Source organism: Archocentrus centrarchus, unplaced genomic scaffold, assembly GCF_007364275.1.
Source record: "Archocentrus centrarchus isolate MPI-CPG fArcCen1 unplaced genomic scaffold, fArcCen1 scaffold_26_ctg1, whole genome shotgun sequence".
Taxonomy (NCBI): domain Eukaryota; kingdom Metazoa; phylum Chordata; class Actinopteri; order Cichliformes; family Cichlidae; genus Archocentrus; species Archocentrus centrarchus.
Genome location: NW_022060256.1, coordinates 4,948,165 through 4,972,386, shown reverse-complemented (window position 1 = coordinate 4,972,386; position 24,222 = coordinate 4,948,165). Strand labels below are relative to the sequence as shown.

General features: G+C 43.0%; 2 protein-coding genes and 1 long non-coding RNA gene across 5 annotated transcripts in view; 1 reads left to right on the top strand and 2 right to left on the bottom strand.

Annotated features, from left to right (window-relative positions):
* LOC115775997 (serine/threonine-protein kinase N2-like) overlaps positions 1-16,927 on the bottom strand; it is a 32,288-nt gene extending 15,361 nt beyond the window's left edge. Inside the window, exons 1-5 of one of the 3 annotated variants that reach the window (XM_030723567.1) lie at positions 16,622-16,927; positions 16,184-16,437; positions 6,274-6,425; positions 5,604-5,802; positions 1,684-1,800 (exon numbers count right to left, since the gene is read on the bottom strand). In XM_030723567.1, coding sequence (XP_030579427.1) covers positions 1,684-1,800; positions 5,604-5,802; positions 6,274-6,425; positions 16,184-16,355 — 640 coding nt within the window. In that variant the 5' untranslated portion in view covers positions 16,356-16,437; positions 16,622-16,927. The remainder of the gene's footprint in view (positions 1-1,683; positions 1,801-5,603; positions 5,803-6,273; positions 6,426-16,183; positions 16,438-16,621) is intronic. The other 2 variants (XM_030723566.1, XM_030723568.1) reach the window with 2 other exon arrangements.
* Positions 16,928-16,943: 16 nt separating this feature from the next.
* LOC115776000 (uncharacterized) lies at positions 16,944-19,042 on the bottom strand. Its single transcript, XR_004019412.1, has 3 exons — positions 18,672-19,042; positions 17,864-17,922; positions 16,944-17,355 (listed from the first exon to the last, which is right to left on the bottom strand). It is a non-coding gene; the product is annotated as an uncharacterized LOC115776000 (long non-coding RNA).
* Positions 19,043-19,205: 163 nt separating this feature from the next.
* Positions 19,206-23,026, top strand: seta (SET nuclear proto-oncogene a). Its single transcript, XM_030723569.1, has 8 exons — positions 19,206-19,438; positions 20,476-20,533; positions 21,239-21,381; positions 21,479-21,582; positions 21,677-21,790; positions 22,264-22,434; positions 22,544-22,675; positions 22,767-23,026. Exons 1-8 carry the CDS (start codon positions 19,366-19,368, stop codon positions 22,788-22,790), a joined length of 819 nt encoding a protein of 272 aa, XP_030579429.1. The 5' UTR covers positions 19,206-19,365; the 3' UTR covers positions 22,791-23,026.
* The last annotated feature ends 1,196 nt before the right edge of the window (positions 23,027-24,222 follow it).

Here is a 24,222-nt window from a genome sequence, read left to right as displayed (position 1 = left end):
ATCTTTACATTAAGGTAAAAAGCAACGGTCCAGCGGCAGTGCCTGAGGGTACCATCCCAGTAAGTATCCATAGTACTTGTAAAGGTACAAAAAGGTACTTTTCTGAGTGCCATTTTAATTCTACTATCAGGCTGTTCCCAGTGAGCCAAACAGTTCCCCTCCTCCTCAAAGATCAAACTTATGAGCTCATGCTCATTTATTAGTTATCTTCTCTTTTTAGAAAATAGCACACAAATGTCAGGCCATTTAGCTAAGGGCCTTTCAACATCCTTGGCAGAGGATATAATGCAATCAAAGGTAATAAGGTCAATAATGCTAATAGATTACCTTTACAAACACTCCACACTTCATAAAAAAAGCAGGTTAACCCACTGAGCACAAAACCAGATTTCAGAAAGCTCATTGATGAACGTACAGTCAACCAGTAAAACTATCCCTAACCCTTTCTTCATATCATGGTCCTGAGTCTTAGCCCTGCGGGTTTGAGTTCCTGGACTCATTATTAAATATGTTCAGTTTGATTCCTCTGTGATTGTTATTCATCGTTTTTTATTTAACTTTGTGTTTTTCCTTTTCCCTCTTGCACAGTTGCTGTTTGTAGTCAGGTTTAATTGTTCATTCAGGGTTGGATTTCCTTTTAGTGATTAGTCTCAGTGTTCTTGTATGTTCTCAGTTGGTCCTGAGTCTTGGTGACAGTTTTTCTATGACCCCCCCCGTGCCAAGTTCTCTATATTCTGTGTTTTCAATTATTCACTTCCTGCTTCGATGCTGATTTGTCTCTTGTGCCTTGTGTTTAGTTTTCTTCCTTGTCTTGTTGTCTTAATGAGTTTCGGCTGTGTCTCTTCAGCCTCCTGTGTCCACTTCCCTTGATTATCTCAGGTTGTCTAAGTTGAGTCATACCATCTGTTCCTCCTCCTCTGTGTACGTGAGCTCAGTTTAGTTAAGTCTTTGGTGCTTTTTGGATTACCTGCCTTTTCTGGAGTTTATACTTTTTGTTTGCAGCCTTTGGAATTATTTGCTTCACATCAGTAAAGGTTAGTTTTTGTTTAAGAAGTCTGCATCAAATCAGGATAACTACTGCCCACATTGCACCCACCAGACTAACCTTACACTCTGTTCACTGGACAGAGTGTAAGGTTAGTCTGTAATTACACAGGTTTCATATTTGCACTCCTACAACAGTGCTACTATTTGCACTTCAGGTAGATGCTAACTGCATTTTGTTGCCCTGTACTTGTACTGAGCAATGGCAATAATGTCTACATTTGGGTCCACTACGTCATGATGCTTGAACCTTTTATTGTACAGAGTATGCTTTAAAAACTTTATTCAGTTAGTGAACCATCCATTTACAAAACATTGTAAATGTGAGCATTTAAGCAGATGTCCAAAACTTCTGTTTGCAAGAGGCAGCCAATCAGAAGAATGTTGAGTTAAAGGGAGAGGAGCTAAAACAGCTTGTTTCAGAGGATGAGCTGAAGGCAGCCCCAAGATAAAGATTATTTTGAATTGTGAATGATGCAAAGCTACTCCAGTAGAGTCCAAGAGTACGAATATGGATCTGTAAATGAGCATGATTAAGGTCCATTTAATTGTTTCCAAAGAAGAGAGAACCTTTTTCCATTATTCCAACTAATGCCAAATAACTCATATCTGAGCAAACACTTGAACAATTCCACTTACCTGGAGATCCGTCTGTTTTGTGAGCAGCTGGTGTCTCTGCAGGGCTTGGATGGACTTCCTGCTCTGAATTAGGTTTCAGTAAATCCTCACATCCAAGAAGCCGGACTTCAAGTTTGCCTAAATAAATTTTTAAAAATCCAAATAAACTTTCAGTTTACAAGAATAACATCCTGAAATTGACCAAATGATTTTCTCACCAAATAATTCATCACTACAGTATGTAATGAATTGGATTTAAGCCCAAAATGAATGGAGCACTTTAAAATTAAAACCTTTTCTTTTTCAGGCTCAGTCTGGAGCTGCCTGCTGAGCATTCACACACTCATTTTCTCCCTTTCTGAAGCACAAAATCACCCCGAGTGAGACCCGATCTGAATGCTTGCTGCATACAGAGCAACTCCAGGATTTGTCTCCTCGTTACATCATCAAGAGGATTTTTTTTTTTTTGCCTTTTTAGCCTCCAGCAGGGAGAGACCGGCTTACAAGTGAACCATCCAAAACCAGCAGATTACATGTCCTGATTATCCACTGCCAGAGGTCAGCATATGGTTAGCCATGTTCCAACACTGGGCATGCATGATACCATTAAGAGCTGTATTTTAGAGAGGAAAAAACACACATGAAATACCAACTTATCATTTTCTCTGAGGGGCAGGAGTTTGAGAAAATGAAAGAAAACGTGCTGTGCAGTTTTTCTTAGTTCAGTGATAATTTCACACAACTTTCCTGGGAATGTTTCCTGGGAATAACTACTTAAAAATAGTGTTTTAGTATATTCCAAATTAATTCCAGTTATTTTCAGGTCAGTGGAACAAAATCTGCAATTTGTGTACAGCTAAACATTTAAGGAATAAAGATTTTGTAATAACTGAATGATTTTTGTGTTTTGAAAGCAGTTCCTTGATGAAAATGTCTTTTCTCTGTAATTATTATTCCTCCAAGTGCAGGGGGTTATTATGGAAGTGAGAACAATAAACTAAGACGCTACCCTGAATAATCCCCAAAAACCTGAAAATCAGGCATAACCTGGAGTTCATTTATGTATTTTATATTTTTAAACATTTTCTTCTAATTTTCCACTTCTGATGAACACATAATGTTTTGTAATGAATCATGGCTAACAGACCATAATGAAAGATAAAGAAACAGTCTATGATGTCATTAAGAGGAAATTTACTGGTTTGAGCTGATAGGAAGGCAACAGTAACTCAAAAAACCACAACCAAGGTATGCAGAAGAGCATCTGTGCAGAAGACCACACTGGGTGTCACTCCCATCAGCTAAGAACAGGAAATTCAGACTACAGTTCACACAGACTCACCAACACTGGACACACATTAGAAGATTAGAAGAACGTTGCCTGGCCTGTTGCAATGTTCAGATAGTAGGGTCAGAATTTGCCATAAGCAGCATGAAAGCATGGATCCAGCCTGCCTTTTATCAATAGTTTAGGCTGCTGGTGGTGTGATGGTGTAGAGGATATGTTCTTAGCATACTCTGGACTCCTAAATACCAACTGAGCATCATTTAAATGCCACAGCCCACCTGAGTATTGTTGCTGGCTATGTCTGTCCCTTTGCAATCACACTGTACCCATCTCCTGATGGCTGCTTCCAGCAGGGTAACACACCATGTCACAAAGCTCAGGTCATCTCAAACTGGTTTTGTGACCTTGACACTGACTTCACTGCACTCAAATGACCTCCACAGTCATTTGAGTACAGCCAACAGAGCACCTTTGGGAAGTGGTGGAATGGGAGATGCACATCTTGTGAAGCTGACAAATCAGCTGAGGGGAAAAAGGGGGTCCAACCCTGCATTAGTGAGATGTACCTAATGAAGTGGGCCTACGGGCACTTGAAGGTTCTTATCTATATCAAACACTAAGCAACCTGCTAAAATTACTCATTCAAATATAGAATCTATGCACCTTTAACACTTTATAAAAGGATTGTGTCACTTTAATTTCATGACAATGACATTTTTCAGGCTGAGGACCATGGCCTCAGACTTACAGGTGCTAATTCTCACGCCAGCTGCGTCACACTCAGTGGTGAAACCGTTCCACTGCAAGCTGGGGGCCACCACCCGATGAACCCAACAGAACCACATCATCCACAAAAAGCAGAGATAAGATTCTGAGGCCACCAAGTTGGAAGCTTTCTGCCACTTGACTATGCCTAGAAATTCTGTCCATAAAAATTATGAACAGAGTCAGGAACAAAGGACAGCCCTGAGGGAGTCCAACAGCCACAGGAAACAAGTCTGATTTATTGCCGGCAGTACACACCAAGCTCTCGCAATGGTTGTACAGGGGCAGAATGGCCAGACACCCTATACTCCCACAGATTGCCCCGAGGGATGCCGTTGAAAACCTTCTCCAAGTCCACAAAACACTTGTAGACTGGATGGGCAAACTCCCACGCACACTGGTCCAGTGTTCCGTGAACAGGACGAACACTGCATTGTTCCTCGTGAATCCGAGGTTCGACAAACTCTCCTTTCCAGAACCCTGACATAGACCTATGTGATCCCTCTATAGATGGAGCACACCCTCCAGTCCCCGTCCTCAAAGATGGGGACCACCACCCAGGTCTGCCAATCCAGTAGCAACGCCCCAGATCTCTACACATTGCCCCCGACCCCTACGAAGCCTTGCGCGGCTGGGTGGCCTACAGGGATGCAGGCCTTTGTCTCCACTTTGGGCTGTGCCAGGCTGGACTCCACGGTCTAAGGCCTGGCCCCCAGGCACTCTCCCTCGAGCACCCTCTCCAGACCTAGCTCCGGGGTGGGGCCCCAGTAACCCCATACCAGGCAGGATAAACTGTTCCCTTTATCAGGCAGTGGTCTGAAAACAATTTTCATTACTTTGATTTGATCATTTCATAAATGCAACAACGGCATGGTGCTACCAAATAATCACAAATATCCCACCATAGCGTAGCCACGTCACGTCATCTCACCCTATCCCTAATATCCCCCTCTGGCACACCAACTCTTTGCATGTCCTCCTCCACTACAGCCACAAACCTCTGAGGTGTGCCTTTTTTCCTCCTGCCTAACAGCTCCGTGTTCAACAGACGTTGCCCAATATATATCCACTATCCCTCTTCTGCACATGTCCAAACCATCTCAGCCTCTTCTTTCTAACTCTGTCTCCAAACCGCTCAACCTGAGCTGTGCCACTGATGTATTTGTTTCTTATCCTGTCCATGCTGCTCACTCCTAATGAAAATCTTAACATCTTCGGCTCTTTCACCTCCAGCTCTACTTCCCGTCTTTTTGTCAGAGCCACCATCTCCAAACCATTCATCACAGCAGGTCTCATCTCATACACCTTCCCTTTCACTCTTGCTGCTCTCCTTCTGTCACAGATCACGTTCGACACTCATTTCCACCCACTCTACACTCGCTTTTTCAACCCTCTGGTGACTGTCTGTTGCTTTGGATAATGCTGACAGGTTAATTCATACTAAACTGTGTCACCTTCACACTTTGGTCAAAACTGTAACTCTGAACATTTTTTTTTTAGCTCTTTCTTTGCACAAAATGATTGGAAATCATATTTAATGACACAAGAACAATTTAGAATATCTGTCACAGATAAAGCATACAGTGTAGGCATGATAAACACAAAAAGAGCCCCAAAAAAACATATTCATGTATGAAATATGATGACCTCGCTTGGTCATTTTTATTACTGAATATCTCAGTCACTTAAGACTTAAACAAAGAGATTCATATTTCAATAATTCAAAATTTACACATTTCTAGTGGCAGCCTGGCTCCGTTTCTTATACTAACATTTGAGTGTCTGAGGAATAATCCTGAAAAATTCATTTGCACACATCTGAAAGCTGTCTCTAAAAACACATTTTTAAATGTCAGCACTGCTCAGAAACAGCAGAGTCTGTCAGTACCGTTTAAGGAGGCGGGCCTGATGGAGAAGATGGACGGCGAGGTGGAGAGGGCACACCCTGGTCTGGGGTTTTGGGATGACGGCGGTCCCCCCTGTGCAGGCTGTTGCAGAGGCTCCTGGTTCTTTTCCTTCAGGCATTTCTTCAGGGAAAGCTGCAGAAGACCCAGTTTTTGGGAGGACTCCTGCACCCGGGACTGAGCCTGGCGGGAAGAAAAACACTATGTTGTTACTTGTTCTTTTTAAGCGTTTGGTACTGGTTTGGTACATTAGGATACGGTTTGTGCTGCGACTTTCCATACAAACATATTTTTCAGACTTGATTTGATTAGTTTTTTGCCTTTATTTTGTTAGCTTCATTAGCTGATCAGTTTAATTTGAAATGATGAAAGTGAAGCTCTGAACAGAAATAACAAACATTTCCAGCTCCATATTTTTCTTACACCGCAGTAGCTTTGTCATGATTCACAGTTCAAAATAATCCTCCTTTATCTGATACTGAGCCGTGGTGCCGCCCCTCGGTTCATCCTTGAACTGAAACAAGCTGTTTCAGCTGAACAGTACTGCCGGCCTTCTTTTCTTTTAGAAAATTCTTCTAATCTTTTAGACATGCGTTCCAAACAGCCTCTTTCTTCTGTGAAGTACTTTGAAATAAAAGTGACTAAGAGTCCTACCTCAGCCAGAGCCTTCTGGTCCAACGATGAGATCCCTTCAAGCTCCTTCACCACATCTTTGGCCAGCACCAACGCATCCGCCTCCCTCTGCACATAGTGCTGCAACTCTACCAAGCGAGCTTCCACAGGACTGGCAGCGAGGGGAGAGATCCCTGAGAGGGAAGAGGAAGAGAAACTTTTTTGATACCTGCTATCAGCATTTCTAAAGAAGAAGTGAACCGTTTTCTCTAAAATGTCACTGAGGGGAAAAAAAACACTTTATTTTCTTTGTGTCTGGCATTCAGCTGACACTTTTCTGAGAAAAGCTCTAAATAGAAGGATTAAAACATGATGCCTCAGGGAGACCCTTCAAATGTTGTTATGTTGATATAAGAAGACAAACACTGCATATTAAATATTTTACCCTGAAATGACAGAGTCCTGTGTTTTCTCTTGCTGCTTGGCTGTTTTTGACTATTAATAATTGTCAAAAACAATGATCCGCAGGTGCTGCGGATCATTACAGGACTGTACTTTTCAATCGTTTTTATTTCATTTTGAATTTTCATTTGTCTGCTACTAAAAATAGATGTGTGCAAAGTGGATCAGGTGACCCTGAACCATCCATTAGTTATGCTGCTATAGGCTCAGGCAGCTGGAGGACTTTCCATGATGCACTGAGCAGTTATTCTCCACTCCCCATGCATTCACACAGCACTGCTGCATCTCATTAACTTGAGTCTTCTCTCTCCTGTGAGGTGTCTCTATGTGCCAGTTTATATAGAAATAAATTACATTTTAAAATAATCAGAGTACATCTAATAAACCTGAGAACAATTAGAAAATAAACTAAATAATTATAAGTTATTAAAAAATAAAATAAAAAGAAATAAACTGTACAATAATAAAAAAAGCTCTAATTAGTGAACAAAATAATGCAATGCTGAGCAAAAATTAAAAAATATAATAAATAATAATAAACATTAGCTAAAGCCAAATAGATAAATAAAAGCCAGGCTCAAGAGGTTTAAGTTCAAAGATCTGAACACTTCCAGCTGCTCTCGGGTCCTCAGGTAAACCGTTCCCACAGCTCCGTGCATAAAGCCTAAAAACTGCCTCCTCAAAGGTTTCTCTGTTGTATCTGCCAGCAGATTCATAGTGTAGTTTACACATTTGTCTAACATGCAGAAGATCCCTGACTCAATCTCAGAAGGAGAGACCCCTTTGGGGGTCCGTCAGCAAGTGCATCCAGCATAAAAAAAACCTGCCAAATCAAACACGCCGAGCCACCTGCTGTGGCGCCCCCTTGTGAATAATGGAGTGGTAGCTAACTACTAGCAGATTTGTGCTGGAGGACCAGAGGGGCTGTACTGCTTCACATGCTGTCAGCATGAGAGACCAGGAAGTGCTTTAAAAACAAACAAAGATGTTAAAATCAATATGGAAACATATTAGGGTTTACCTTACAATATAAACTGGCTTGAGATGACTGCTGTCAGCTAAACTGTAAAATATATTTAGGAGTACTTTTGAGATTCTGATTCAGCCCCTCCCTGAGCCTGGTTCTGCTGGAGGTTCCTCCTGTTAAAGGGAGTTTTTCCTTCCCACTGTCACCAAGTGCTGCTCATAGGGGGTCCTTCTGACTGTTGGGTTTTCTCTGTAATTACTGTAGGGTCTTTACCCACAATATAAAGCACCTTGAGGTGACTGTTTGTTGTGATTTGGTGCTATATAAATAAAATTGAACTGAATTGAGATTCAAAAGTATCAATAAATTCAACCAAAGCAGCATCAATGAAAAGGCCGATACCACAACGATGGAGACAATGACATGGTTGTAGTTTATGGTCGGTCCTCTCAGTCGTGGTCCCTGGGGTTTGTCTGTGATTCTGAATCTCGGCGTATGTTCAGTATTTTGTTGTTACAGCCCTTGAAGTTTTGAGTTTTTGTCTTTGTTGAATTTTTAGATTCCTGTTCTGATTATTCTGCTGTAATGTGAAGTGAAGTTCTTGCATTATTGAGTCCTTTTTGGTTGATGTCCAGTATAGTTGTAGTAGTAGCCTCCCCAGTGTTTCAGTCCTCTTAGGTCTCTTTGTGTTTCTTGTACATTGTGTTATTGTGTTAAGTACTCATGTCTGTATTAGTCTCCTTTGGTTTGGTTGTTGAAGCAGCCAAACTGTTAAATGAAACCTACAACAAGGAGCTCAATTGTGAACCACACTTTGTCTGGCCCCTCATTCAGAACCAGTCTGCCTTGTGAGACCCTACCAGTGGTAAACTGCCCCCAGCAACATAGCTCCTGGGATCACCGGGACACAGAAATTGTGTAGGGGCTTCAGTTACTGATGACCTCCAGCTTGCACTGGGACAGTTTGCAGCCAAGTATGAAGCAGCTGGGATGAGAGTTATCACCTCCAAGTCTGAGGTCACGATTCTCATTCGGAAAAGTGTGGAGTGCCCACTCCGGGTCACGAGTGAGTTTTTGCCCCAAGTGGAGGAGTTCAAGTATCTTGGGAGTCTTGTGACACTGAGGGAAGGAGGGAAAGGGAGGTTACTGTCATATTCCAAGTTGTGTTGTGTGTTGTTTGAAAACTGCACCACCAAGTGAACAAAACGAGTGGTAGCAGGCTCGACGGACAAGTCGTAGAACAGATGCATGTATGTGAGTGCTGCTGTCAGTGATAAAGTCGACGTTATGTTATTAAGCTGGTTGTCTTCTTATGGTCACCAGAAACACTACATTGGCGACGAGGAGTAAATTTGGATGCATGGCGTGTCAGCGCCGACGTTCAAGAAAAGGGTAGGAAGCTATAACCTCCCAGAAGCTAAGCTACGCTAACAGCAATAGCAACAGACCCCTACGCACCAGGCAAGCATGGCGCACATGACTGCTCTCCCGTCCTTCGACACAGAAACGGATCCTGGCTCTGTTGGACCTCGCTGGAATAAATGGCTGCAAAGGTTTGAAAATTATACCACTGCCATGAACATATCAGGAGATGCAAGACTCAAAGCACTGTTATTACATCTTGCTGGAGAGCGGGTGCATGATATCTACGACACAGTAGCAGCAGCAGATGACAAATATGCTGACACAAAAAGGAAGTTAACCACGTACTTTTCGCCGAAGAAAAACGTCCAGTATCAGATCTACATGTTTAGAAAAGCAACACAAGAACCTGGGGAAAATGTGGACAGTTATCACACCAGACTGAGAATGCTGGCAAAGAATTGTGACTTTGCAGATGTGGAAACTGAAATTAAAACGCAAATCATACACAGCTGTGCATCATCTCAACTGCGCAGGAAAGCACTGATGGAGGAAAAACTAAGTTTGGAGGAGCTTCTTAACTTTGGGAGAACACTTGAATTGGCAGAAATGCAAGCTAGCGACATAGAAAAAGGTGCCGCAGCCACAGTTAACAAGGTGGATCAGAAGGCTTCTGAGATGCATCAAAAGAATCACAAATGGTCAGCTAAACGGCGTTCTACCAATCAGTGCAGGAACTGTGGAGGCAACTACCCCCATGCTGGTGAGTGCCCTGCTAATAAGAAACAGTGTAGAGCATGTGGCAAATTCAATCACTTTGCAAGACAATGCAGATCAACACCAAGAAACAGTAACAGAAAAGAGCCCCGACTTGGTAGTAATGCACATTTCAAGAACGTTCATCATGTCAAAAAGATTGCCCCAGATGAAACAGAAAACACCTCTTCTAGCAGTGATGATGCTTATGTTTTTGTGGTTGATGCAGATAAAGTTTCTGAGCTACCACAGACTCTGATCAAAATAAATGGCACCATTTCGTCAGTTCTGATAGACACAGGAGCCTCAGCCAACTGTCTAAGTGACACAAGCTTCGAAAAGCTAACACCACGTCCACAATTGTATTCAACTGAAACAAAGATTTATCCTTTTCGCTCTACTTCTCCACTCCCAGTGAGAGGGATTTTCAAGTGTTGTGTGGAAAAAGGACACAAGAAGGCAATGTGCACGTTCTTTGTAATTAAAGGTGATGGCTTCAACATTCTGAGCTACAAAACTTCAACAGCACTGGGATTAATCAACGTGGTCACAGCAGTGTCAGCTAAAGCACAGTGTCGTACCGTTGCTGATGAGCTGGTGGAAAGTCATCCAGACTTGTTCCAAGGGATTGGAAAATTGAAAGATTTTCAGGTGAAGCTTCACATAAATCCTTATGTTAAACCTTCATGCCAGCCACATCGACGTGTGCCCTTCCACATACGCCAAAAAGTGGAGGATGAACTTAAGAAACTACAGGAGGACGACATCATTGAAGATGTGACTGGTCCCACACCTTGGGTTTCACCGATCGTCGCACCGCCTAAACCCAAAGATCCCGAAAAAGTGAGGATCTGTGTTGATATGCGTCAGGCTAACACGGCCATTGAGAGAGAGCGCCACATTACCCCGACCATGGATGATGTGGTACATGAGTTAAATGGCGCAACAGTATTTTCAAAGCTGGATTTAAGAGCTGGGTATCATCAGTTGGAGCTACATCCGGACAGCAGATATATTACCACGTTCACCACTCATCTTGGATTGAAACGCTACAAAAGACTGAGTTTCGGCATTTCGTCTGCCGCTGAAGTTTTCCAGAATGCCATCTGTCAGACCTTGCAAGGTCTCACTGGAGTGAAAAATCTCAGCGATGACATCATTGTCTACGGTGCGTCCCAGAGTGATCATGATAACAACCTCAGAGCTCTGTTTCAACGACTGAAGGAAAGCGGTCTCACACTCAATCGTGATAAGTGTGAATTCAATAAGTCCAGATTGGAGTTTTTTGGTTTCATTTTCTCTGCAGAAGGGGTTTCCGCGGATCCGAAGAAAGTTGCCGCTGTTCATCAGGCTCCCGACCCTATGACTCCAACTGAAATTAAAAGCCTGCTTGGCATGGCCAACTACTGCTCCAGATTCATCCAAGACTTCTCTTCCATCTCTGAACCTCTGCGGCAGCTCACCAGAAAAGATGTTTCTTGGGTGTGGGGTCCAGATCAGCAGACAGCTCTTCAAACATTAAAAGACAGCCTCACTAGTGACACCGTTATGTCCTACTTCTACCCAGGCCGTGATACAGAGTTGCTTGTGGATGCCAGTCCCGTTGGACTGGGTGCCATCCTATGTCAAAAAGATGAAAAAGGGGTGAAACACATAATAGCATATGCCAGTCGTTCTCTCAGTGACGTTGAGAGGAGATACTCCCAGACTGAAAAAGAGGCACTTGCTATTGTCTGGAGCTGTGAACATTTTCACCTATACATATACGGACATCCCTTCACACTAGTGACAGATCATAAAGCACTGGAAATCATATGGAACAATCCCCGATCAAAACCACCAGCCAGGATTGAAAGATGGGGTTTGAGGCTTCAGCCCTACAACTTCAAGGTGGAATTCAGAAAGGGAGCCAACAACCCAGCTGATTACATGTCTCGTCACCCGATTCCATCTCCAAAAATTGAGAGTACACGTGCTGCGAAAGTGGCGGAAGAATATGTGAGCTTCATTGCAACTCATGCCACACCAAAAGCCATGACACTTGCAGAGATCAAAGCAGAGACACTCAAAGACTCCATTCTTCAGGAAGTCAGTACTCACATTAGAGACAACACGTGGCATAAAATTGAAAAATCACAGCATGTGAACATCATGAAACACTTCCGTTGTGTCAGTAGTGAACTGACAGCATCACCAGCATCTGACGTCATTCTGCGTGGGACAAGGATAGTTATTCCCACCACTCTGCAGGAAAGAGTTGTCCAGCTCGCCCATGAAGGACATCAGGGGATCGTCAAAACAAAAGCACTGCTCAGGTCCAAAGTTTGGTTTCCAGGCATTGACTGCAAAGCAGAAGCAGCAGTACGTGGATGCCTTGCATGCCAGGCTGCCACCCCCTCCATCCAGAAAGAGCCATTAAAAATGACACCACTGCCTGAAACACCATGGCACTGTGTGAGTGCGGATTTCTATGGACCTCTTCCAACTGGAGAATATCTGCTGGTCATCATAGATGAGTACACACGTTTCCCTCTAGTTGAAACCGTGAGGTCAACGTCAGCTCACACAGTCATTCCCATCTTTGACAAAGTTTTCGCTATGTTTGGGATTCCCAGAGTTGTTAAGACTGATAATGGTCCCCCATTTAACAGTGGGCAATTCTCCCAGTTTGCCAACTATTTAGGTTTCCATCACCACAGGATAACACCACTATGGCCACAAGCTAATGCTACAGCTGAAAGATTCATGTGCACCCTAGGCAAAGCGCTACGGGTGGCAGACACACAAGGAATTCCTTGGAAACAGCAGTTGAACATTTTCCTACGAGAGTATCGTTCCACACCCCACAGCACAACAGAGAGATCACCTGCTGAACTCCTATTTCGACGTGCAATGAATACAAAGATTCCATCGTTCAATAGCACACCAAAAGGATGTTCAGATTCGGCTGTGAGAGCAAGAGATGCCAAGGCCAAAGCCAAAATGAAGTCTCACGCCGACAGGAGCCTCCATGTCACTCCACACACTCTGGCTCTTGGTGATACAGTGTTACATCGACAACCCAAGCGCAATAAGCTTACCACACCATATGATGTCAGACCATATACAGTGACAAGAATCAAGGGTTCCATGATCACAGCTTCCAGAAATGGACAATCCATCACAAGGAACTCTTCATTCTTCAAAAGCATTGTGCCACAGGTGGGTGCTCCATCAGGCCACGATGATGTCTGCAGTCAGCCTGACAACGCTGCAATGAGGAATACTCCATCGAGGTATCCCAATAGGAACAACAGACGCCCACCTGCATATTTAAAGGACTTTACTTGATATATGCATATTGATGTTATGTGGATGATGTTCTAACCACTAAATTTCAGTGCAGGTAAAGAGACGTGACACTGAATCCTTGAATCTTCCTGTTGATTCTCGTGTTAGTGTGGCTGAGCGTTCTGATGTGTTTTTTTTGTTCTTGGAGCGTGTTAATATATGTGACATTATGTTGAGACCCTGACTACTAATTCTGTTTGTGGAGATTGTCAAATTTATTCTTATGTTGAATAATCTGAATTTTAGCAAGACTGGAGTTGCTGGTTAAGTAAATGTTCTTTTTTGTTTAAAGCAAGCAGAGTTTGTTTATGTATTATCGGAGATGACTGAAAAAAAGGGGGTAATGTCATATTCCAAGTTGTGTTGTGTGTTGTTTGAAAACTGCACCACCAAGTGAACAAAACGAGTGGTAGCAGGCTCGACGGACAAGTCGTAGAACAGATGCATGTATGTGAGTGCTGCTGTCAGTGATAAAGTCGACGTTATGTTATTAAGCTGGTTGTCTTCTTATGGTCACCAGAAACACTACAGTTACTAGATGAACTGGTGCAGCCTCTGCAGGGTTGCAGATGCTGTACTGGTCAGTCGTGGGGAAGAGAGAACTGGAGATGTTGATCTACATGCCTACCCTCACCTATGCCCAGGAGCTGTGGGTAGTGACCAAAGAAATGAGATCACGGATATAAATGACAGATGTGAGATTCCTCCGAAGGGTTTCTGGGCTCTCCTTTAGAGATAGGAGAGAGAGGGTGAGGAGGCTGGTCAGTGGTGAGGGGCTCAGAGTAGAGGTGCTACTCCTCCACATTAAAAGGAGCCACTGCTTTAGGCGTCAGACCAGGATGCCTCCTGGATGCCTCCTAGGTGAGAGGTTTTGGGAATGTCCAACCGGAAGGATGATATGGAAAGGTAAGATAAGATAGATAAGATAGTGTTTATTTGTCACATGCACAGTTATACACAGTACAATGCACAGTGAAATGTATTTTGTACCTGCAACCATATATACACACACATATAAATAAGAAGTATAAAAATAAAAAAAAGTAATTCACACTATACACTATACTCTATATACTATACACTATACACACTTTTATAAATTATAATATTTACATTGTGCAATAATGGTCCAGTTAGGGCTCAGAGTTGAGCAGACGGATGGCTTGTGGGTAAAAACTCTTCTTCAACCTTTCAGTCTTAGCCCTCAGGCAGCGGTAACGCCGGCCTGATGGGAGCAGGGAGAAGAGAGAGTGTCCGGGGTGGCTGGGCTGTTTTAGGATCTTCATGGCCCTCAGCCTGCACTGCTTGGTGTAAATGTCCTGCAGGTTGGGGAGGGTGGTTCTGATGGTCCGTTCAGCTGAACGAACCACCCTTTTTAGGGCCATGAAGTCCTGCTTGGTGCAGTTTCCCATCCAGGTGGTGATGCTCCCACGCATGATGCTCTTGATGGTGCAGGTGTAAAAGTTCCTGAGCACCTTGAGTGGGAGCTTGAAGTCTCTCAGCCGCCTGAGGAGGTAGAGACGCTGTCTGGCCTTCTTCACAGTGATGTTTATGTGATGAGTCCAGGACAGGTCCTGTGAGATGGTCACTCCCAGGTATTTGAAAGTGTCCACTCTTTCCACCTCAGCACCACTGATGACAAGTGGATGGTAGTCCCTCTGCTGCTTCCTGCTGAAGTCCACGATCAGTTCCTTCGTTTTGCTGACGTTGAGCAGGAGGTGGTGCTCCTGGCACCAGTTCTCCAGGCGGGAGACCTCTCTCCTGTAGGCTGTCTCCTCATTGTGAGAGATTAGTCCCACAACAGCAGTGTCGTCAGCAAACTTGATGATGACGTTGGACTCTGACGTGGCCTCGCAGTCATGGGTGTACAGTGAGTACAGCAGAGGGCTGAGAACACAGCCTTGGGGGGATCCAGTGTTGAGGGTGAGGGAGGATGAGGTGAGGTGACCCACTCGTACCACCTGTGGTCTGCTGGTCAGGAAGCTGTGAACCCACCTGCACAGGGATGGGCCCAGGCCCAGGTCCAGCAGCTTAGAGACCAGCCTGGAGGGAACTATGGTGTTGAATGCTGAGCTGTAATCTACAAACAGCACTCTCACATAGTTCCCCTTACCAGTGTCTATGTGGGCGCCGGAACAGGGACATGAACCCTGGACCCTCAGATTGAAAATCTGATGCTCTACCTACTGAGCTATCCGAGTGATTATGTCTCTTGGATGGCTTGGGGACACCTCAGTGTCCCATCAGATGAGCTGAAGGAGCTGCCTGGGGAGACGGAGGTCTGGACGTCATCACTTAAGCTCCTGCACCCTCGACCTGAACCCGGAGGAGTGGCAGAAGATGGATGGATGTAATAAAAATCTAAATAAAACTAAAAATACTTTCCCTAGGAAACGCATTTGCTAATGAGTCGACCTTTGCTTTTAAACATGCTGCTGACACTTGGATACAGGAAATTAAACTGCCTGCTGTAGTAAAGAGGACCTTTTAATGGTTGCAGTTGATAACATTTTAAGAAATCAATGAGAGGAAAGGAGGTCAGGGGTCCGAGAGAGGAAATAGGAGCTGAGTAGCCATGGTGTAGTGTTGCTTGCCTCATATTTCATCAGCCAGAAATCATTTTTAAAGCGTTACTTTTGGAGTTTCCCAGTGGCATATATGACCAGTTTAGAATTAAATGTCACAGGAAGCATTAAAGTACTCAGATCATCATGTCTCTGGATCACAATCTCAAACTTTTTCACTTTGGAAACGTGATCTATAAACAGTTTTGGAAAAACTTTGGACAAACAGATAAACTCCTTCAGAAGAGATGAAAGCTCTGGCAAAATGTCACTGCCTTTAACTGAACTGAATCTTTCATTAAAACACTGAATTTTCAAACCACGCATCCGCATGCTCTGGAAAAACGTGCTTTTTCTGAGTTAATGGGCCAGGTTACTCAAAAATCTGACAGGATTAGTTGTGACTGGTGACAGGCGGGATTTGGTGAACATAATAGATGATTTCACGCCTCTTTCAAGGTAATTTACACACTTAAAAAACTAGAAGGAGAGGGCATTTTTGGAGACTCACTTGCCCCAGCACTCTGACCTCCGTGAGTGGAGCTGTTAGGGTATCCACAACCATCAACACCGCCACTGCTGCTGCTGCCGCTGCCAGCCTGGGCGACTTTGATAATCTGCAGTCGGATCAGCTCGATCCTGGAGCGGCTATCCTGAAGCATCTGCTGAGCTGTGGACAACATCTGATCCTGGATAACGACATCACATCAAGAGACAACAACAACACTTCATCGCAGACAGGTCAGCTGGGACTGGAGCAGCATGCTGATTAAACACAGACAGAGTTTAGTGGAACGTGGGGTGGAACGTGATGAATTCATCAGAGACAGGGCTGTGCACACAACTCGTTTACATACTGGAGCAAAACAAGAGCAAAAGAAGATGTAGATTAAGTGAGAATAAGATGCTCAGACTGGATGGAAACAGTATGACTTAGCACTTCACTCACCTCGGGGTGATTCTTCGCTCCTTGATGAATAAGGATTAATTTGTCATCCTCTGTGGAAGTGGAGGTGGCGAGAGGGGACTTCTCAGATTGCGCCTCTCCACCTTCACTATCCTTGAACCACAACAAGTCCCCAGATGTTATGGTGCGTTCACAGACACGCTGACTGCCTGCTTCCTTGGGTGCAGCTCCTACATCTTTAGACCTTGATCAAACAGCCTGTGCTCTAGTTTGTTTTCTTCTTTCTTCCTCTACAACACGCCGTTCCCACTGCATCCTCATCCTCCGCTCTGTAATCAAATCCCCCCCCCCCCCCCCCCCTCTCTCTCTCTGTCTCTTTTAGATGGGCTTCTTTCTGCAGAGTTCCTTTTCAGTGCCAGCACTGCTGCTGCTGCTGCTGCTGCTCTGACAGCACCGATCGCCTGCTCAGGGCTCGGCATTGGCCGCTGCATGACCACATGTTCCTGCTCTGCCACCAACCAAAAGGCAAGCATAGCTGCTGGTGCTCTCTTTGGGACAAAGCAGAGAAGAGCCTGCAGTGCTTAGGAGATTTGTTTAACCTGCTCCAACAAGAATGAAACGTGGGAGACTTTAATAACCACACTGATAGCAGGAGGTGGGGAAGCAGTTCCTGGACGTGATGATGTAGCCTGTCTGGCTGCTTTTTACTGACAGTGTGGATGTTTACAGCCATGCATGCATGACTGCTCTGTGGTTGCGGTCTTCTTCTTTACTGCCTGTCAAATTGAAAGCCAATAATTAAGCTACACAGTGACACACCTGAATAGACCCTTATGCCTGCCCTAATTAGACTGTTACAAATCCACTAGATCGACAGCGTTGTGCAAAAAAAGTGACTTCTGGTATTTGTCAAAAAAAAAAAAAAGATTGCTGGTATTTAAACTGTTGTAAATGACTTGTCTGGCATATGTCAAACATATCTCTTATGAATGACATCCAAGGCATTTTGGGCCAGAAAGCACATTTCCGTCACAAGGTAGAAGCTGCAATAATCAGTTTTTGGCAATGTGACTTTTATATGTCCTTTATTTATCCTGGTAAAAAATGTCACTGACTTTAAAAATGTCTTTTTCAAAAACGATCTGGCCAGGAGGGCAGCAGAAATTGCAACAAATGTAACATAACACTTCTATAAAGATATTTTAAATGGCCAAAAAGGGCTGACCTGATTACAATGTAGGACACAGAGTAGGAACAATGATGCAGAGGCGTGAGGATACTTACAAAACAGGTAATTTCTTCATTTTATATATAATCCCTTCGTAAATCCTACTGACTGCAGCCTATGATATTAAACATAAAAAAACACACAAACATCAGCAACCGCTTTCTGCCAGACAATCACTTTTTTTTTTTTACCTAATTTATTAATAGTTTGTAAGTTTGCTTATAGCTACTGATCATCACATTCACAAAAACTTAAGTTTTTATTCATATGTAAATCAAACAAATAGCTCAGGTTTAAGAATGAGGCTTCTGCTTCCAACTGCCATTCAGAATTAAATGCTTACATGTGAGGCCTGAACTTAATACACCTAATTAATGGCCACAGTTAATTTGCAATTCAAATATGATATTAATAAAAAAAAAATAGTCTTTGGAGGTTTTTGTTCATCTTGGGTGTGATCTGAAGAGAAGAGATGGCAGTAAATGAGCAATTACACTTGTTGTAATCAGGCTGTTACACATCCACTGACCTGAATATCATTTCATTAAACTGGCAAATGCAAAACTCATTTATTAATAGCTTTGTTTATATGCATGGTGAATACCTAAGCAGGCTAATAGACATAACCTTACTTAAAATATCTTCTTTATTCCAGTTTAAATTTAAAAATAAATGTAGCTGGGATCAAACTCTACTTCATTTAGCTTTAGGTTATGACCTTAGCCCTGGCCTGAGTAAACATAAGTGACTGCAGTTAATTTGATAATCGAATATATTATTAAATATAATCACTTGATTTCTATTTCTAATTTTTTTCCGTTGGGATCTGAAGCAAACAGATGGCAGTAATCAGCAAATACGGACCTTACACTTGTAATTAGGCTGTTACTAGCATGATGTTTTCCTTGGTAAACCGGCAAATACAAATATATTTTTATCATAGCTTCGTTTATAAACACAGTGGGTCACTGAGCAAGCTCCCGGACACAACCTTAACTACAATATCGTCTCTATTCATAGCTAAATTTAAAAAAAAGAGCTGCAGTCAAACTGTTCCTAACGGATAATTAGCGCTGACCGCCGGGATGAGGGTCTGACTTCCAACTGACGTTCAGCTTTTTTTTTTTTAAGTGCGCCAGTCGGAAGCTTCGGCCTGGCCTGAGTACATCCAACTGATAACTGCGAGTTCATTTCTTAACCCAATACGATATTAATAAAAGTAATAAGTGGATGTTCTGTTCATTCTGGGTGTTATTTTAGGAGAAGAGACGGCGGTAAATGAGCAGATTGGGGCCGAGTAAGGAGACCTATTTTGAGAGGCGGAGCTGGTCGCGGCTCCATTCGGCGAGGCGCGTTCGTAATGAAAGGAGCGCGTGAGCGGCGCTCGCTCTGACTTCCTCGCTCCTCGGCAGCTACATTGTGTGGAGAGCAGCACGTTGTTGGCTTCTGCACGCTGAACTTTACGCCGAATTAACGTTCTCCTGTTCAAGGAGAAACCGGATTCAAAGCGATCAGATATTCTCTCAGACGTCTGTAAGTTACCCCAGCTTGCGAAAACATGTCGGCCTCGGCGGCAAAAGTGAGTAAAAAGGAGCTGAACTCGAACCATGACGGAGCGGATGAGACCTCCGGTAAGGGGAATGGCGGCCTCCTATTCACCGCCATTTTCACTTTCTTCTCTTAACATGTTTTGCATTGCCTCTTGGTGCATTATTGTTGCTATTTATTGAGTGCGGTGCGCTGATTTTTGCATCTCGTCCCGGGAGCTTGTTCACGGCTGGCCGCGGTGGTTGCTGCGTGTATTCGCGCTGCGCTAACTGCGGCTAGCTCCGCGGCTAACATGCCGCTGCTCCTGCCTTCTGTTGTTCAGTTCAGACCGGTGCTCAGAGGCCATGTTAGCTCCTTCATTTAGCATCATCAGCGTGGCCAGTGATGTCGATGGCTCCTAACTGAGTGGCCGTATGTGATGTTGGAGGAGTATTGTTCTGGGTTTAGGTGTAAAATCGCCTCACGTGGTCCTGTAAAGGGTTAAATCTGGATTTTTTTGTGTTTTAATAACTGGAAAAGTTGTCCGTTTCAATTAGCAGTTAGCCAACTGGTGTTGTTGTTGTAACGTTACCTAACGCTAGCTGACGACGTTGTTTTTGTTACCGCTAAAGATGCATTTAAATCCACTGGTCACGCGTTCAGGTAAACCGGATAATTATTATGTTTTGGCGAAAGCACGAGGGACGGCTTCACGGTTATGGGGGTGTATTCTGGCATCTATCCCCGGGTTTGGTCCCTCATGTTATCGCGGATCTGCGTGTGTGTGCGCACTCAGATGTCCCACATTTAAACCACGCGGCCTTGTAGGTAGCAGCCGGCAGGAAACGGTGAGTGTCTGAACCGCTAGAGCTGCAGCTATTGGACGCTTACCTTACCTTAACCTCCGGAGGATTTAACCAGCCATACACCGTTACCTGCACTGTACTAATGAGGGACTGTGTTAGCTTTGTTTGTACTACTGTAGGTTTTGTTGAAGACCCAAATTTAGTGTAAAAAGGAGTTTAAAGTGATGGCAAATAAGATAAGTTTGTATGCCGGACTGAATAAATGGAAATATTAAAAACTGAGTGTTGCTGCGTGATTTTATGTGTAATAATCTGTTCATTATTTTTCCCCACAGAGAAAGAGCAGCAAGAAGCTATTGAACACATTGACGAAGTTCAAAATGAAATTGACAGGTAATAAACATTTCCTAGCAGGGGTAGAAGTCTAACAGATGAGTTCGTCTTTTGACCAAAAGAGGAACTAAGAAGTAACATTAAGATGGTGCAATCTTGAAGCCTGTGTAATCACTGACCTATATTAAGATACAGATTTAATTAGCCCAAAAGATGAGTAAATTGGTGTTACAGCAGCCACGGTATTTAACAATCCATAACTTAAAGGGTTAAGTAAAAATAAAATGACACAAATGAGTATAAAATAAGATCTCTGTGAATAAAAATCTAAATATAATACTGCAAGGAATTTAAGAGCAAGTACAAGTATTTTGGTATAAGGTAGAATTTGGGGCTTATTTATGATTACTCAGACTTTGGAAAAGTTGTGGATTTATTAAACTTAGAAGAAACTCATCTTTTTAACTGAATGGCTTTCATTCAATTTTAAGTATAATTCAAGTGAATTGTGAATTGCACTAAATCGGATGGGGGAAAGTGAAAGCATGCCACACTGAGCTGTTTTTATTTTTTGATTATTGGTACAGCCAACACTGGACATGAAATTAAAGTTCGGGCACAGCTCTGTTCACTGTCGGATATCCACATCTGTGAATAAATATAGCATTTTTCTGTGCGTGGATATTACTTGGCCACCTGGATTATACAAATTTTAAACTTTTTTTTTTTTTTTTTTTTTCTTTTTTCCCCTCCATCTCTCTCCAGGTTGAATGAGCAAGCCAGTGAGGAGATCCTCAAAGTAGAACAGAAATACAACAAACTCCGTCAGCCATTCTTTCAGAAGAGGTCAGAACTGATCGCCAAAATTCCCAACTTCTGGGTCACCACGTTTGTCAACCATCCACAGGGTGAGTGGTTAAAAAAATGACATCACAGTGGCCAGTGTGAATGATTTGGACAGTGAATCGGGTTTAAATCTCCATGCCTGTGTCGTTTCTCCTACAGTATCAGCCCTACTGGGGGAGGAAGATGAAGAAGCACTTCATTACCTGAGCCGAGTGGAGGTGACGGAGTTTGAAGACATCAAGTCAGGCTACAGAATAGATTTTGTAAGTGTTTTAATGGTTTCACATAAGAGGTTCATTTTTATTTTGTATGTTCTCTTACCTGGGTCCTTTATTCATTTTTCTCTTCTTTTTTTAGTATTTCGATGAAAACCCGTACTTCGAAAACAAAGTTCTTTCCAAAGAGTTTCATCTGAATGAGAGTGGGGACCCATCTTCAAAGTCAACAGAAATCAAATGGAAATCAGGAAAGGTATGTAAACGAGTGGATCGGCAGCATTTCGAGCTATCGTTTTTAGCATTGCCACATTGGAGCAAGCTCATTGGCTAAAGACTTGTGATTGCTCCTGTTATCCTTTTTAACTCTGATGAGCTCAGCAGTTAAAATGAAGCTAATTTTTGTATTGGATAAGACTTTAAACCAGCAGTTGAGACCATGAGGTGTTCACTGAGGCCATAGAGGAAATCAGACCATTTTCCCACAGAGGTCTTTGCAATCAGGAGTTGCCCCCTGCTGGCATTTAGAAGTAATGCAGGCTTAAGGCAATTATATTTCCACAGCCCAAAGCTGCTAATTGTACAGTTTAGATTTTATTCATAACCAGTTTGATTTTTACCATTTTAGCAGCTTTTTAAAAATATAATATGCTCTTGAGATACGAGGTGGAGGTAGAGAATTTTTTTCCCCTCTACAATAAACTATTTGGAAACTTCTGTGTGTTTTAGGACCTGACCAAGCGCTCCAGCCAGACACAGAATAAAGCAGGAAGGAAGAGGCAACACGAAGAACCAGAGAGCTTCTTCACTTGGTTCACTGATCATGCTGATGCCGGCGCCGACGAGCTTGGGGAGGTCATCAAGGATGACATCTGGCCAAACCCCCTGCAGTACTACCTGGTATGTTTATGATCAATTTTGTTATCACAGCGTCCTTCCGTGTTCCCACATCTTTGTGTCCATGAAATTTATAAAATGAGCAAGAAAAGTGAAGATTTCTCATCTCTAGGTTCCTGATATGGAGGACGAAGAGGGTGAAGGTGAGGAAGATGAAGAGGATGAGGAGGGTCTGGAAGACATTGATGAGGAAGGTGATGAAGATGGAGAGGAAGATGAAGAGGATGATGGAGAAGATGGAGAGGTAAACTAATAAAATTGATAAAATTAATGTACGTGGGCTTTTTTTTGTTTTTCTTCGCTTGCTGTAACTGGGTGACGCCTCGCTCTTTCAGGACGACGAGGGAGAAGATGACTAAGAAAACCACCATCTACCGAGACCCTCAACCTTCTATTCCCTGTTCGGTTTTTCCACTCATGTTCGGGAGCAAAGGTTTTAATTTGTTTTTTACGTTCCCCCCTTTAAATCCGTGTGCGCTTCATTTTCCATTCTGAAGCCTCTTTGACTTGTTGGTGCCATGTTATGTTCTCCCTCGACTCATTTAAGGCAACTGGCACTTTGCCATGAATTGTACCATTCCCCTCAAAAGTCATTAAAAAAAATGGAGAAAAAAAAAAGAATAGAATCAGCACGGCATCCTGAGTAGAATTTGAAGACTATTCACACAGAACTCCTTCTGTTCAAGGTTGTGTGGTAAATTGATTAAAGCCATGGTGTAGTGACCTAGCGCTAGCAGACCTCGATATTTTCTTTCCCATATACATTTTTATTTTTCATCTGGGATGTTGAACCCTGAAAACTTATTTCCCCCTACGTGGTTAACGAGTACCAGCTCATTCCTTTGACTTGTAATGTTTAGAGGGAGGGGAGGGTGGGGCAGGAGTATGTTGGATATTGGGGAGAGTGGTTATTTTGACACCATTTCTATGGGACTTTTTTTTTTTTTCATTGTATTGTTTTACAGATATCCATGAGATTTGAAATGACATTTTTAATAAAGAACAAAATGGAAAAAAAAAAACAAGCTTGTAAATTTTGGCCCCCACTGCTTCATGGGTTAAAAAAACAAAACAAACTCAGAATTTACATTTAATCACTCTTTTCCTTTTTTTCGCTTGGGGGGGGGGGGGGGGGGGACTGTTTTAAATTTGAGGTGTACAACTTGCTTTGTTACAATAATAAAACTTACTGTGTATACATGTGTGGGAGTCTTCAAACCACATGGGTGCATAGAAATGTAACAATATATTCAATATATTGCAGCCAAGGCACCGGGGTTAACTACGCCTCAAAGTCCCATCAGCTCGAGAAGGATTTAGGAGTCATTAACAGGCTCGAAGCAAAGTCCTCTGTTAGTAGGCGATGGGCGATTAAAGCCAAGAAGGTGTGCTCAGATTCCTCAAAGTTGGCTTTCGTTACGCTGTCAGGCCAGTCGCTCGGCTGGAAGGCCCATCCTGGAGGGAAGTGACAAAATCAATTACCTGAAAGCAAGTGGTGACTTGTTCAGGTGTTTGAAAGAATCGGAAGTGTGTCAGAACAGGTTAACCGTCAAAGCCTGAATTCAAACGTATTAAATCATGATGTTAAAGTGCATGACTGCTAGTTTATGCATTTAATAACTTTATTTGTATAACACTTTAAAGCACTTGTTTTTTTTTTTTTTAAATTTGAACATGTCCCAACATTCATTACACACCAACAGTCAAGCATACATTAAACCAAAAGTAAAGGGTGAATGAGGGGAAAGCTAACCTGAACTGAAGTTCAGGGGCTACAGCCTCAGTGTGGTT